Source organism: Strix uralensis, chromosome 15 (assembly GCF_047716275.1).
Source record: "Strix uralensis isolate ZFMK-TIS-50842 chromosome 15, bStrUra1, whole genome shotgun sequence".
In the NCBI taxonomy this organism is placed as follows: Eukaryota; Metazoa; Chordata; class Aves; order Strigiformes; family Strigidae; genus Strix; species Strix uralensis.
Genome location: NC_133986.1, coordinates 22,004,170 through 22,019,022, shown reverse-complemented (window position 1 = coordinate 22,019,022; position 14,853 = coordinate 22,004,170). Strand labels below are relative to the sequence as shown.

The following is a 14,853-nucleotide window of genomic DNA, read 5'->3' as shown; positions in this document are numbered from 1 at the left end:
CCCTCTTCCACCACACCCTCACCCTCCCCTCTGACCAGCCCTTCGGAGTGACTCTTTCCCTTTGTGCCCGACCTGGCTGCCTGCAGCCTCATTTTGCAGGTGCCGGGCATGGAATCCTTGCCTTGCACAGGAGACTGAATTGGACTGCAGCATGGTGAAAACCAGCAACTTTATTTCAACAACTGGAATGCTCAACTGGAGCATTTGTGTGTGTGGGCAGGACCGAGCAGCCTTTGACACTGAGGCTGCCTTTGGATCAGCAGGCAGTGCCCCAGCAGATGGTCGCGGTGCGCTGCAGCTTGAGCTGGGTCCTGCTCATGCTGCTGCTGGAGCCTCTTTCCCCCACAGGCCCTGCAGGAGCTCCTGCAGCAGCTTAAAGAATTCCGCCAGCTTCTGGCGTGGAAATGGACAGGCCGTAGAGCTGCCCGCTTGCGTTGTTGGCCTCGGCTTCTGAAAGGGTGTTGATGTGAAGACTGGCCGTGGCGTTGGAGTAGCCGTTGCTGCTGGGTGCAGCCCCATCTGCACCAAGATCCAATCATAAAAGTGCTGAGTGGAGGTGTAGACTCCAGGCTGTTTTGCTCTTGCGCAGCCTTTCCCCCAGCTGGTCACCCCAACAAGCCAGAAGTGGTCAGCATTCTTATCTTTGCAGACAAGAGGACCACCGCTGTCACCCTGCAGCAGAGGAGAGAGGGAGGGTTCAGGTGGTGTCGGGTGGCCACTGGCAGCACTAGGGCTGGCTCCTTCTCTCTGCCAGCACCTGCCAGGGCTGCATCCGCTGCACAGAGAGGCTCTGCTCAGTGCTGAGGCCTGCAGCACCTTGTCAGGGAGAGGGTAGTAAGCCTGTGGGGTAGGGCTCTCTCGCATCTCTGCACAGCGATGCTGGTTGTGTGCAAGAGGGATGTTTTGGGATTGGGATCTGGACCTCGGGGCTGCCAGGAGCGCTGGATGGGCTTTCTGGGCAGAGTCCCGGGACAAGTGGGACCCTGGGCAAGGGCCTGCAGCTGGGGAAGGGGAGGTGAGCCCCGCCAGCGGTGGGGACCCAGTGGTGGGAGGGCGACTGGCCAGGCAAAGGCCGTGCCGGGGTGTGTCTGGGCGGCTGTACCGGGGCTGCCTGTGCCGCTGGGCGCTGCCTTGTCGCAGGCTCCTACCTGGCAGGTGTCGATGCCGCCCTGCGGGTAGCCAGCACACAGGTTGTGGGGGTGGACGGCCCCTGCGTACCACCGGCTGCTGTTGCAGAGGCGGACGTTGATGAGGTGAACCTTGGCCTCCTGCAGGACATCCGTTGATCCTGCGGCTGTGAGCACAGAAAGGAATTAACACCCAGCAGCTCGTTGCCAGGTCTCCTGCCCTGTCTGGGTGAGCCCTTCCCTGGGGCTTGGCTTTGCACCGGCGTTGCCCTTCTGTCTGGCCATGGGCCCTGGGCCAGGCCCATCTCTCTATGGGCACACGACCCCGCAGCCGCACTCTGGCTCTCAGCCCTGCTGTCAGGAAGCCAAGCCCACCTCCCCCGTGTGCCGAGCTCGCACTCGGGAAACGAGCACTTTTGGGAACTCACCTCTCGCCGTCGTGGACCCCCAGCCACTAACGTAGCAGGTCGTCAGCTTGGACACTCGCAGGGAGGCGTCGGGCACGCAGGCGAGCTGTACGTAGTAGCTGCACTGGACAGGCTGGTCCAACTCCAGCAGCGCAATATCGTTCTCCTCCGAGATACTACTGTAGTGTTCGTGAACCAGAAGCCGTTTAATGTTGCGCACTTGGGCCTCCGGGCCCAGATGAGTCAACTGGGTGGCCCCGATCACCACGCGCCACATGGTGATGTGCCTGGAAGGCAGATGGGGAGAGGGCTCAGAGGGAGAGGAGCCACATGCTGCAGCAGCCCAGCAGTTCCCTGCCCCCTGCTTCACATGGGGGAGAGGAAAGCACACTACGGAAGCTGCGACTGCCCCTGCATGCCTTGGGCTCATGGCGTGTCGAGCTGGAGGCTGTAGGAAGCCGTGGCAGGAGCCCAGCCCTCTCCTGAGCAGCCTCTCAGCCAGGCTCTGCAGTGCCCAGGCACTGGGTGTACCGCAAGAAAAGGGGACGGGAGTAGCACATGATGCTGCGGACGGGGCACCTGCGAGTGCTGGGGGGATATCCCCGTTCCTGGCCCTCCTTACCTGGCCTTGATGAAGCAGTGGGCTGCTGTGAGGACCCACTGCGGGCTGATGAGGGACCCTCCGCATATGTGCCCCGTGCCTGCTGCGTAGGGATCCTGGATGCTCACAATCCAGGGCCAGGCCCCTGGCTGGGCGTCTGTGCCCCCCACGACGCGCGAGGTGCCGGAGTGAGCAGCCATGGGCCGCAGCCCGCAGGTCCTGTAACCAGAAACTCATCACCATCCTGCTCTATGGCTTACTGCTGTCCCGGCTGAAGGTCAGCCGTCTGCCCTCCCCACGAGGTGCTGCATGGACAGTGAGGCCACGGAGCCCCGTGGGGTGGGTGGGCGGCCGCCCCCGTTTCTGCTTTAGCCCCGCGGGCGAGTTGTGCCAGCAGCCCGGGTGCTGCGAGGAGCCGAGGCTCCCGCATGGGGCTGAGGAAGCCGTGGTGTGGCCACGGGGGACAAGCAGGCACCCTCCAGGGAACCCCATCAGGTTGCCAAGCTCCCTCCCAGAGCCTCGGCCACTTACCCACAGCTGTCCCAGGCGCCGTGCGCAGGCCAGCACAGGGCCAGCAGGATGAGGAGCGGGAGCAAACGCATCGCTGCCAGCGGCATGTGCCAGCTGCCAGAACCGAGGGCTTGTCACCACCAGTGCAGCAGCTGACAGAGTGCCCACAGGGCTCGCGGTGCCGGTGGTGCCCTTGGCAACGGGGCTGATGTCACAGTGTCGCTGGTTCCGGGGGCTGGGCACGGTGGTCTCTAGGGGCGGGGGGGGAAAACATGGGGGTTTCCAAGCAGGAGGGGAGGCAGAAGCTGGGATCGGACACCCCCGACAGACCCCGCTGAATGCTCGGCTTGCGGGACGGGGTGTGCAGGCCCTGTGGCAGGCAGCAGCGTCGGCCCCCAGCACCGCCTGCCAATGGCGAGCAGGAAAAAACCCAGTGTGGCACCACAGCCTCTTCGGGGAGTTCACTGCCCCCTGCTCTCTGCAGCCCTTTGCCACCAGGTCCTTCCCAACAAACGTACACCAGAGAACGTGACTACTACAGGCAGTACGCACTTTTGGGTGTTGCAGAGCCGATCTGGTTACAGCCGCGGCAGGCAAGCAGTGATGTGCGAGTGCAATAAACCGAGCAGACCCAAGCAGTGTCAACTTTCCGGCACAGATGCAGCACTGTCCACACTGGCCATGTCAGCCCCAGCACCCCCCTCTGGCAGGCTTCCTGTCCTTGCTGTCTGTGCGCTCTATTGCTGTTCTGGGCCAGCATTGACAAGGGCGGTTGTGGCACCTGGTACACGTGGCCGACGACAGGCAACTGCAAGCCCTAAACAGAGAAGGCTGCTCCTGCTCTCAGCCCCACATGCCATTCTCCATGGCTTTGGTCAATCCTGGATCGGCCTCAGCTCGTCAGTCTGCCTTCTGCAGCTGTATGGCGGAGCCGTGCTCACATGCGGGCGTGCAGGGCAGTCACGGGAGAGAAGCAGGAGCCAGCCACCTGCGTTGCCTTTGCCGAGCAGGGCTGGGTCCCTGGAGGCCGTGGCTTGAAGAGTGGCAGCCTCAAAGCTCACAAAAGCTGTGGGAGCTCCCTGCTGGCATCCTGGCTTGTGTGGATAGACATAAGGCACACAGCTGAGTGCCCAGCCTGGTCCCTAGGATGCCAGGGCAGGCTCCGTCTGAAAGTGGAACAGCTGCTCTCAGGGCCCTTGAGGTGTAGCATGGCTTCAGAGGCACCAGGGCTGGGCCCCAAACTGGACTCAAGGCCGCTTCGGTTTCTGAAAGTTGGCCTGAAGGTGGTGCCCCAGATCTGCTCAGAGCAGGCAGAAGGTGGCCTGAGAGAAGGCATATTGTCTTCCGTGGATACTCTGCTCTTCCAGCACCAGATTTGGCAGGTGGCTAAGGGGGAATGATGTGGGAGATGGCCGCGGTTCACAGATAATTGAAGGAAGAGATGGGGTCATTTTAGGGAGAGGAATCTGGCAGGGACAGCAGTACCCAGGAAACAGCATGAGGAATGCCATGGAAGTCCAAGGTGACCTCACTAACAGCACCTGAAACACCAAATGTGTTCACAGATGGAGCAAACCTGGGAGCAAGGGGGAAAAACAACCAGGGGTGGGTCCCTTGTGTGAGAGGAGATAAGGGCGGAGAAAGGGAGGAGTTGGGGAAGATGAGGGGGATGTATAAGCACAGAAAATGGAGAGAAGGGGGGATCAAGGAGCTACTCACACGTGAGTTCCAAATCCTTTTCTGCGTGGCCCCACTCTGTACCCGGGGGGGGTGGTTCCCGAGGCCTGGCTGCTAGCGATGGCAGAAGGGAACACAGGTCAGAGGGACCTGTCAGTTGGAAACACCCCGTGTCTAGGGCCAGCTACGGGTGGCAGTGCTGCGTGCGTGTGCCATTCCCTGCTGAACTTGAAGCTGGCCTAGCTCCCGAGCAAGAGGAGAGAGAGACCCTTTCAGTCCTGTGGATGGCGTGTGCTTGCAGCCCCCCTGACTGATCAGCCCCAGCACCCCTGACAGACCTTACAAGAGGACCAGGCCTGCCAACCGCCGGCCACATTTCCACCTCCCGGAGTCATGAAGGACCTGGACGTGCTCAAGCATGCACACCCTGAGCTGCTTCCCACCTAGACGTGTCCGTTCTGCACTGGCTGCACAAGGTCCTGCCTCTGAAGCTGCCAGGACCGTCCATCCCAACCCCCTCTTGCTGCGCTCCTGGCCCCTGGCACGTGATGGTGCTGCAGCTCCCAGCTCTGTTCCCACCCAGGGCTGCACCACACACCTCCAGCTGAGCTGGCATCTCTGGGCACTGGGGCACGCCCTTTGCTTCTTCTGGACCATGGTTTGAAGGGAGCTGTTCTGGCTCTGGAGATGATGCTGTGTCACGGTCCCACCCTGACCAAGTCTGGCTTTCTGTCAAGAGGCCTCAGCTTGGACACCCAGCACCGAGCCCAGGCTGCACTGAGCTGCCCTCCAAGCAGGGCTGGTCATCTCCCCAGCCCACAGCTGGCTGCCCCAGCGCCCCGTTAGCCAGAGGGGTCACTGGGACAGAGCTGCAGGGTAGCTCTAGGGCTGAGCTGGGTTAGCTGGGGGTGGGGGGGGTCTGGTGGGCTTGGGACAGGGTTCCAGTGTGGAGCAACTGAAGGGGATGGAGCGGCAAGAGGCTGGGAGCAGTGGCAGCAGGAGGCTGAGGAGTGCCGTCCATGGGAGTGTGTGTGTTGGTCTGCAGTCAGGGAGTGTCTGTGTGTGTGTGTGTGTGTGTGTGTGTGTGTGTGTGTGTTGGTGTGCAGTCAGGGTGTGCGTGTGTGTTTGTTGTCCCAAAACTGGGTTCTTTCACCTGGTGCGCAATCACCCCATCAACATGCTGATTGTTGCTTCCAGACAATTTTCGTTAGTATCGGCTCATGGGGCAGGGGCTGCATTAACCCCCCACCTCCCACTGCACAAATGACCGCTGGCAGAGGCGCTGTGAAACAAACACTGAAACTTTAATGAATAGCTTTCCTTGATGAGTCTTCAGTGTCTGTCCTCATCTGTAACTCCATGGGGCTGAGTAAAGTCCTTTACCTCAGCAATACTGCTGCCTGTAAATTCAAGTAATAAGACTCTGGGAATATCTCTGTGTGACTGTTGGAAAGAAATGAATTGTTTAATATTAAGCACTTGTTTCCAAACTGCCCGAAACTATGCCGAGGATAAGCAAAGCATATAACTGTCCTTCACCACTGTTGATTAAAGCTTAGATTATTTCAGCTGGTCAAAACAATTTGTCTTGCCATTGATATTCCCGTGGCAGAGAGCAGAGCTCGTGTGCAGAAAGCAATTCCAGCATCATCCAGAAGGTTCCGTGTTCAGCACTTGGTACTCTGTGCTGGGCTCCCTGCAAACCATCAGGAAAGAAAGGGAAATTCAGCACTCTTCCTTCTCCTTTACCAGACTGCAATATTTTATTAAATTACATTGTGTGTAATTAAATTACACTGTGTGTAATTATTGAGCAAGTATGTTCTTGTTAAGTGCCTGTGGGAAGTAGATATTTCTGTGCCACCTGCACACACGCTTCAGCAAGCTGCAGGTTTCTACGGAGATACCTGCCTTTTCTGCTAGCCTAGGAGTGGAGTATTTAGCACCGGCTCGAGCAAATAGTGCAAAGAGGCTGTAGGTGTGTAGTCACTTAGGGATGTGCAATACTTAGGGTAAGTATGATTTACAAGTTTCTGGGAATCTTTGACCTGCAGAACTGAAGGAGCCATAAACAAGTGAGTATACTGGGACGTGAAACACTTCTGGCAGTTCTTAAAGTCATCTTGTCTCCACTTCTCATTTTCTGTTGCTTAGATTTACCTTGGAGACATATAGTAGGAATAATAACTAATCATCTGGTTTTTCTTCTTATTTCTAATTGACATGCAAACACTCACCACAAATTTTTCAGCTTTTCCCACCATTACAGCTAACAAAAAGCACCGTAGGATTTTTCTTTTTTTTTCTCACTAGCATTGCTGATGGAAAAAGAAAGTTTGCTCCCCAGCTAATTACTTAGAGGCTTGTCCAGAATTATCTCCAGACTGCTGGAAGCTGGGAAGTTATATTCACCCTTAGAGAAGAAGAATGCAGAGATTAAATGGGATGTGAAAGAGTTTCAGTGATTTTTAAAGAAGCGTATTTAACAAATCTTGGATTTGGGTTTGATAGTATGGCAATGCGTGTGCATTATACTGGGGGAGGTGAAAAGCTGCCTGTCTCTGATGGGATGGAGGTGCAGAGGTGTATATCAGCGAAAAGGGAGTGTGCATTGTAACAGACACAGTGGTGACCCACAGGATTGATTTCAGGGCACTGGTGTATGTGCTTGGAATTCTAAATTACATAACTGACTGACAAACCTGAAGTCAATAATCTGCTGAAAATTACTTTATTTATCACCTGTGCACCTGATGAAAGCATGTGTTTCCAAAGGAAGATTATTGGGTTTGTTTTTTAAACACAGAGTACAGTCAGTTGTAATGAGCATGTGCACACCAAAGAGCTAATTTAATTAAGCTTCTGTAAGCATAATGCAGGATGAATTCAAGGACAGTCAGCATTACCTCTGGCTGATTTCAGATATGTTGCACAAGATTAAAAGGACTTGAAGTTTTCAGTAGCAAGATGTCTCAGGCCACAGTTTCAGCGCTGCTACTGCAAAAAGGTAGTATCTGTCTTCTCCTCTCTGCTTTCCAAGCTGGCCTTTCATCTTAGTCTTTTGCTTTCTGCCACTACAAGCATTTGTGCAGCTGTGTCATGGAAGGGATAAGGGAGTTAATCTAGATAAAAAATAACCTAGCATTGCCTAATTTCAGAAAGCTTTATCTTATTCATTTGTCTTTTTTAATGACAGCAAGACCTTAGAAAGGCATTGTCAAATGCAAGAATGTTCTTGCCCTAAGTTTAGACATGAATGCTGCCTCTTACACCAAAGGCACTGGATTTTGGCTCTTTCTGAAAGCAAAGCAGGTTCCTTGCTATGTTCTAGGGCATTTGCATGACATTGTATTGGGAAAACTATTGCTTAAATCATCAGTTGGCTTCCTATCCTAGTTTACTTCATATTATGTTGGTTCGTTAGCAGTTGGCTTTTTCTCCTACCAGTTTCTAAAAGATTCAACACATCAACACTGCAACTGCTCCAAATTACACTTCCTAGTAGGCAGCTCGGTTTCCTTTGACACGGAGCGACCGCACACCGCCGTCAGTCTGTGCTGGCGGGATTCCTTCCAGAAGGAACTGGCTGTGTCGGCGTGTGTGCGTGGCCCTGGTGCTGTATGTGGTGTGCACTTCACAGCAGCTGTGCTGTAGTTTATGCCTGAGATCTGAGAATCTCGTGAGATTTTCTATAGAGTTAGTCTGGGTTTAATTCATATCATAGTCTGAGCTCTTTCAGCTGCTTTATACTAATTTCACCCAGAAAACAAGGTAACATAACGTGAATCCACCCGATACTGCAGCGACAGGGACAGGTTTATAGTTGAAATCAGCATTACAAAAAGACTTCCAGGCACATTTTGTACAGACTTCCTGGTCATGTCAGTGTGTACATGGATCAGACCTGCTGCCGTGCAGATCGCTGCTCCCACTCTCCATTTGTGCAGTGCTTTGGAAGCCGCTGCATTTTTTTGCTGTTAGAAAGTCGTGAGTGTCGTGGTTCACCCAATCGGTATTTCAGAAATGTGGAACAATGTCACTGAGCTCTGGGGGAATTGAGTGGATGTTTGAGCAGTCGCCTCCCCCAAAACTGCAGAACCTGTAGCAGGTGAATTGCTGTGGCAACAAAGGAAAAACATTCTGTCTGGTGTTATGTAAATCACTGGAGTCAGGAATAACCCTGACTGACTAAAGCCACAGCAAACACGGCCATTTACACCAACAGAGACAAGATTGATCCTCTAATCTTGCAGTCCATGGACTAAATTAAGATGAACCTTAAATGATGTAGCTAATGAGAAATATCACTTAAGTGTTTCTTTCAATTCTAAAAGAACAGTCAGTTGTATCTGCTTTATTGCTTGGTTTGCATCCTTTAACTTGCACTGTAAATTAAAAACTTTTTTAAAAATCTATTGAAATCCTTTTTTTTCCTCCTAGGATGCCGTCTGTTTGTCACTGTGTGCATTGTAAATAAGTTCTCTACCACATGTTTGGCTGTTGCTCCAAAACAGAAAGTACACGCTGTGTGTTTCAGTTAAAAGAAGCCCTGTAGCAACACGTGAGTCACAGGCAGAGGCCAAGCGTGTCGTTATTCTGTGGGAACAGCAGTTGAGTCACCAACAGCTAAGGACAGTGGGCAATGGAACATGAAGTGTGTCGTGTCAGCTCGCTGTCGGTGCAGTCTGGGCACACTTTGCCTTAGACAGTGCTGTGAAATTGCAGGGAAGTGGCTGATCTGTGGAGAAAGTAGAAGGTTGCCTAATGGCACGTAGCAATTTTAAGACCGATTTGATGCTTTTGCCATAATAACCCAAAGACTTCAGAAAACAGCTTTGGTGTTTAATTCTTTCCTTGCTTTGAGACAAACAGAAGTTTTTTCTGGGCTTCCAGCGCATTTTACTTTGAAACAAAAGAAATTCAAATCCAAAAGAGACTTAGTCTGGAATACTTTTCTTTCTTATGAAGTCTATCCCTTATGCAAACAGCTCAGGTGAGAAGCATGTTCTATGAGAGTTGGGGCTTCAAAAATTACACTGGAGAAGTGGCAAATCTCCAAAACAATGTTTTGTACATGATCAGCCTCAAAAATACTGAGCTCAGGGTTCTGACTCTGTGCTGCAGCTGTTAAGCATCTTTCTGAACTCAGGCCTGCAGAGCCAGCATGCCTGGAGCAGGAGAAGGAAAGGTGCAGCACGGGCAGTTGCACAGAGAATGGAACTGGTGAGTTTGGAGAAAGAAGAGAGAGAAAGGTGGTCAACAAGTTGAAGGGGAAGAGTAGCAGAGTGCTTCATTTGCAAGCTAAGAAGCTGTGTTATTTGCGAACCGTGTGTATTATCTACAAATCTGGGAAAATATGGAAATTGAGGGGAAAAGTAGTGATATTATGTACTTTAACAGGTCACAAAAAGGTGGTTGAAAGTGCTGACAGAACATCTATTTTTAAAACCATGATTTTTAAAAATATTAATATTAGCATAGAGATTGGTGGAGCATGGAGCATGTTTATCTGCTTGCCACTTGTCTAAAGTAGCATACTCTAAAAAACAATAACATATTTCTCTCAAGTTTCTAACTGGTGTAAAAATGTATTTGAGCATGATTACAGTTTAAAACAGAAAACAAAACAACTGCAAGGTGCATTTGCTGTTCTGTTTAGGGGAAGCAGAAAGAAAAATAACCTCAGCCATGTTCCTTGCTGTTCTTCCACTGGAATATAGAATGCTATGGTGCAACAGTAGATAATTATGAAAGTGGCATTTGATAGTGCCACCTATTGCTAGAAAAGCAGAACTAAAATGAGTATCTTTTTATGTGCATGTCTAAATTCAGCAGAAAAATGAAGGGTACCTGTTCATCTTTTGATTATTGCAAGGTCATTTTAGCTATGGGGATATCAGTTTGACCTTGGTTTTATGGCTACATTTTTAAAAAATTGATTTATCGTACAGTAGCGTTGGAGATGGTGCAGTAGCCTCAGAGATCCAGAAAGCTGGCAACTATCGGCATGTGGTTGAATGCCAGTGGCTGTATTTTGGCTAAGCCTATTAAGCCTGATTATCCCTCCCCCCTCTCACTGATGACATTAAAGTTCATGTAATGCACTAGGAGACTGATCCTAACATCCTAAAACTGCTTCAGATTTAGCAAAACAGTGAAAATTAGTTTTCTGTAGTGTTTGAGCTTCATGTTAAATGTGAAGGCAATAAAATATTTTCAACATGCACCCAAAAATTCTATGAAAAGTAACTTGCTAATGACGAAAATCCTTTGAAGACAAAGACTTAATGATCTGGATGCATCTTAATACTTTGTCTCCTTTATCAGGTCTTTCAGTTAGCAAGCATGAAACCTGATTTCTCCACCTGCCCTTTGAAAGATGATATTTGTTTTGTTATACAAGTCTAACTAATGATAATGGTAAGAAAAATGAAAGATTTATAGGGCAGCCTGAGATCAGTTTTAAGTTTTAATTGTGGTTCTCAGCATTACAGATCCTTCTTACTGCCTCAGTGCTGTTGTTCATCTCTACCAGAGAAACACCCTATCCTAAAAAAAATGCACATTTTTGGCTTGTAATATATAAGGGAAAGAAAACATGTCTCCTCTGCGTTGTTTTCCTCACGAAGCATCTGGATGGCAAGGTAAGAGCAGGAAAAGATGGAACAGCTCGGGAGTAATTTGTTCTTCCTCGGGTCCAGGCAGGTACCTCTCAGGAGTTTACTGCTGCTTCACAAAGCTAACATTCTTTGGCTGAAGCTGTCCTCCGTCCTCAAAGACAGACAAGTCTCCTGTTACCCCCGCTGAGCTCTGAAGAACTAGATTGCTGCAAAGCGCCAGGGAATCGGAGGAAGCAGCTCTCGAGTCTACAGGCATCTGTAGATTGAGAGAAGGTTCAGAAGGAGAAATAAAGGATGACCTACCCATCTGCTGACCAGAGAAATGATGTGGAGAAATCTGACCTCACCATCCTAGGTAAGTTCAGGGCTGAAATCTAATTTAGCCAAATGGAAAGTCTGGTTTTATTGACTTTTTAATTTATTTTTTTTCCCCTTCAAATGATATCTAACTTTCTTTTCTCCTAGTGCATCTTGGACCTGAATTTGAGGTCACTTGTGTTCTTTGTCCCTTTCTCCACTGATCCAGGATATACTTTCTCTTCCAAAACCTCTTTGAATGTTTGGGGGGTCTTTTCCCCTGTATATTTGGGTTTAGCCCCTCTGTCTTTGTCGTTCTGAATGCTGTGACAGCCAAAACCTGCACAAACCCTTTAGCAACTACATTTTGCAGTATGGAGAAGAGGAAGGATGTAGCTGCCTAACGGTTTAGTTCCTGGATGGATTTTGTATGCTCTCTCTTCTTGAATCTCCATGCTGAATCTCTTCTGCAGTCTCTGTTCCATCACACTTAATCTTCTCTTTTGTGTTTGTAGCACTGGTCCACCTGTTTTGCTGTTCTCTTCTTCATTCACCTGCCTGTCATCTATCCACAGAATCAGAGCACCTGAGCAAAGCCAACGAGGTTTCGATTCTTGGCGCAAAGTTTAAATGCCCTTTATAATTTCCCCTAATGCAGATCCTGTTGATGTAAAAAGGAAAATCATTTTCAACAGTTAAATGATATATTGTTATAGGAGTCTGCCCTCTTCTAACGAAGTTTGATGTTTAGAAAAAGTTCCATACGAAATGTATGAGCAAAGGCACCTGGAATCGTGGCCAGCAGAGGGCACTTCAGCTTGAAAATGAGAATAGTGCTGAAAGCTCTAGCCCAAACACCTTTAAACTGGCTGTCTTTGTTTAAAAACGGAATAATTTTTTTTAAAATGTTAATGAGAATCATTTAGACAAGGGGTCTTTGCATTGTGATTGGTGTTTTGTTGGCACTGTCTTCTACAAACTATGTATCTGCGGCCAAACACCCTTGTACCATGGAAGAATCTGGGAACGGAAGGAGAAAAAACACTCCCCATATAGTTTCAGGTGTGACTTTACTGAAGGAAATGATACCTTCTGTGTGGCCTTGTATCACCTAAAATTGAACGCAATAGCGTATGTTAAAGCCATCCTTTGAAAACTTTTTCCCCAAAGTGGGTGCTTCTGATTTCTTTTTAGTAGTGGTTTGATTCATTGTTTTAATTAAAAAGCAGCTGGAATTGGAGAGCACTGCAACCAATTAATTGATTTTTGAGAATGGTGGTGTAAATGACAACAACAAACAGTAACTGATTTCCCCTTTCAATCCAGTGCTGATATTGTTATCTTGCAATACAATACTAACATGTTATTGTATCTGCCATTACTGCATTTAACAGTAGCTGACACATTTTATTAGGATAAGAAGGGCCTCCTGCACTTCCATTTGCCCTGGTGTAAATCAGAAGCCTTGAGTTGAAAAGATTTATTCTTCTGTAAGAACTTACTGGTGTAAATTAGGAAAGTCAAGCCTGACATGTGGTGATGTAGCAAACTATATTACAGGATACTTAGATTCTGTCTCCCACTGAACAGCAGGATTCTGTTTTATCCTTGCTGTCGAATGCAGAATCACTTTCCCATTCATGAATTGAGGCTGAGCAGAGCGCTCTCAGTAGTGGCTGCTCCTCTGTTACTCCACACACAGAAGATATTAGGACACCTGTTCACCCTTGTAAGGCAAACAACAAACAAACCACAAAACTTTCCTGTAAACAAATTGGTCTGTGATTAGTGGAATTAATGAAGCTTCACTGCCTGTAGATTTCTGTCCTTCATCCCTGATCCCCTCAGCAACCCTCCCACCAAAATGTAGGGTGTTTGGGACACTTTGTAGAACAGAGTGTCTGCTATCTGTAATGGAAGAAAACAAATCTACTAAAATCATGAAGGGACAAAAAGCAGCCATGAACTCTGTGGAGGTTTTTTAATCTGCTGTTTGCTGAAGGGGATTAGCATTGCATAATGCCTGTTCTTTGTTCTGTGTCTCTAAGCCATATCATCTTGTGGGTCTAAATGAATAAGGTAATACAGAGTTTGTTGCACTGACGATATTCTGGGATTGGGTTAATAGTCTGGGAAGGGTGAAAATATAACTTGATTTGACCACAGTGTCAGGATTCTGAGGACCACAACAAGAAGAATACCGTTATTCACAGCTCTTTACATTAAATGGTCAAAATCCCAGTGTGCTTTGATCAGATCTGAAGAGAACGAGCCCTACAGCAGTGATCACCTTCCCTTCCCCTGCCCGGGCAGTTTGGAGGAAATGCTTCCCCTCCCAAGGCCACTCCTGCCTGTGAAAGGAGAGGGAACAATTCCCATGGCAGGCACCTGGCTATTTATCACTGTGTCAGAAATCAAGCTGTTTCAAGACGTTTAGATGTTGTTTCCTGTTGTCATCTCTAGTGATAAAGTATCGTATATTGTTATCACTCTTTGCACTTTTGACGAGCTCTGTCTTACTATCCTTTACAAGTCATGTCTACTGATGACTTCTCTTTTGCTAGTATGTTTATAGCGATGTTCAGTGTCTGCACTACTCATAGCTAAGCCTAGCTAAGAAAAGGCCCTAGTTTTGCATAATCTCAGCCCTGGAATCTTTCAGATCAGTGAGGTGAAACCTAATTTGTGACCCTGAGTAGGTGGACTGGACTTTGCGTCCTGGCTTTAAGTTGTGAGGAACGCAGGGCTTGGGAAGTTGTGTCGTTCTAAGCTTGGTTTTCGTGTGTACAGACTTCTGGGACACGGCTGGGCAGGAGAGGTTCCAGAGCACCCATGCACCTATTACCATAAGGGTCCTGCTTGTGTCACGGTAAGGGTAGTGTCACAGCTGTGATCTGGGGGAGTTTGACAAATAACGGTCCCAGCTGACACTTCTCCTGTATAGTGCTTTTTATGATTACTCTGCCTTGTATTTCTTGTCTCTTCCAGTGATATCTTCTTTCAGTATATCCAGTATATCTTCTTTCAACATCTCAGGATTCTGACCTGGCTGAGAAGGAATGTCATACATCTGTTAGGTCCAGATGAGTTCTTGAGTATTAGTCTTTCAGGGCTGTATTTTGCCAGATGAATAGCTGGGTCCTCTACTGACCTTGCATGCTGTCTTACAGGTTCTTTTCTTTGTTTTGCTAGCAATTAAAAATACTGATTTGATCCATTTAAATTTTATTCAAGCGATGTCCTTCCAACTCTGTCCTTACCCCACTGCCCATTTCCCCCAGCAAGAACTCAAAAGCTGATTGGAGCAGTACCTAGATAAAAATTGCAGGATGTCTTGATGGAAAAGGAGCATAACCTGTTATGTGGCTCCCCTCCCCCATACAGTCAGTAACTGCCTTTGTATTGGTAATTCGGCCTGCAGGGTTCTGTGGTACTTCTCTGGGCTACAGTGTCTAAACAGACCTGCTGGCAAAGCTGTTCACCTTCCTCTGCGGATCACTGGATGATTCCCTCCTCTCAGGAACGACAGCTAGGCACTCATTATTGTTGTCATCTGGGTTGTGGTCTGTCTCCTGCATCCTGTCAGAGTGCATAATGCTTTCTGCTCAGCATCA

General features: G+C 49.0%; 1 protein-coding gene across 1 annotated transcript; it reads right to left on the bottom strand.

Annotated features, from left to right (window-relative positions):
* Positions 1-315: 315 nt before the first annotated feature.
* On the bottom strand, positions 316-14,832 carry LOC141950098 (acrosin-like). Its single transcript, XM_074884499.1, has 5 exons — positions 14,702-14,832; positions 2,157-2,354; positions 1,556-1,821; positions 1,149-1,294; positions 316-672 (listed from the first exon to the last, which is right to left on the bottom strand). Exons 1-5 carry the CDS (start codon positions 14,830-14,832, stop codon positions 316-318), a joined length of 1,098 nt encoding a protein of 365 aa, XP_074740600.1.
* Between the last annotated feature and the right edge of the window lie 21 nt (positions 14,833-14,853).

Coding starts and splice junctions, on each gene's coding strand:
- LOC141950098 (XM_074884499.1), bottom strand. CDS start 14,832: ATGCACTCTGACAGGATGCAGGAGACAGACCACAACCCAGATGACAAC. Junction 1,295..1,555: donor GGGGTCCACGACGGCGAGAG/GTGAGTTCCCAA, acceptor CTGTGCTCACAG/CCGCAGGATCAACGGATGTC. Junction 673..1,148: donor GCGGCATCGACACCTGCCAG/GTAGGAGCCTGC, acceptor CCTCTGCTGCAG/GGTGACAGCGGTGGTCCTCT.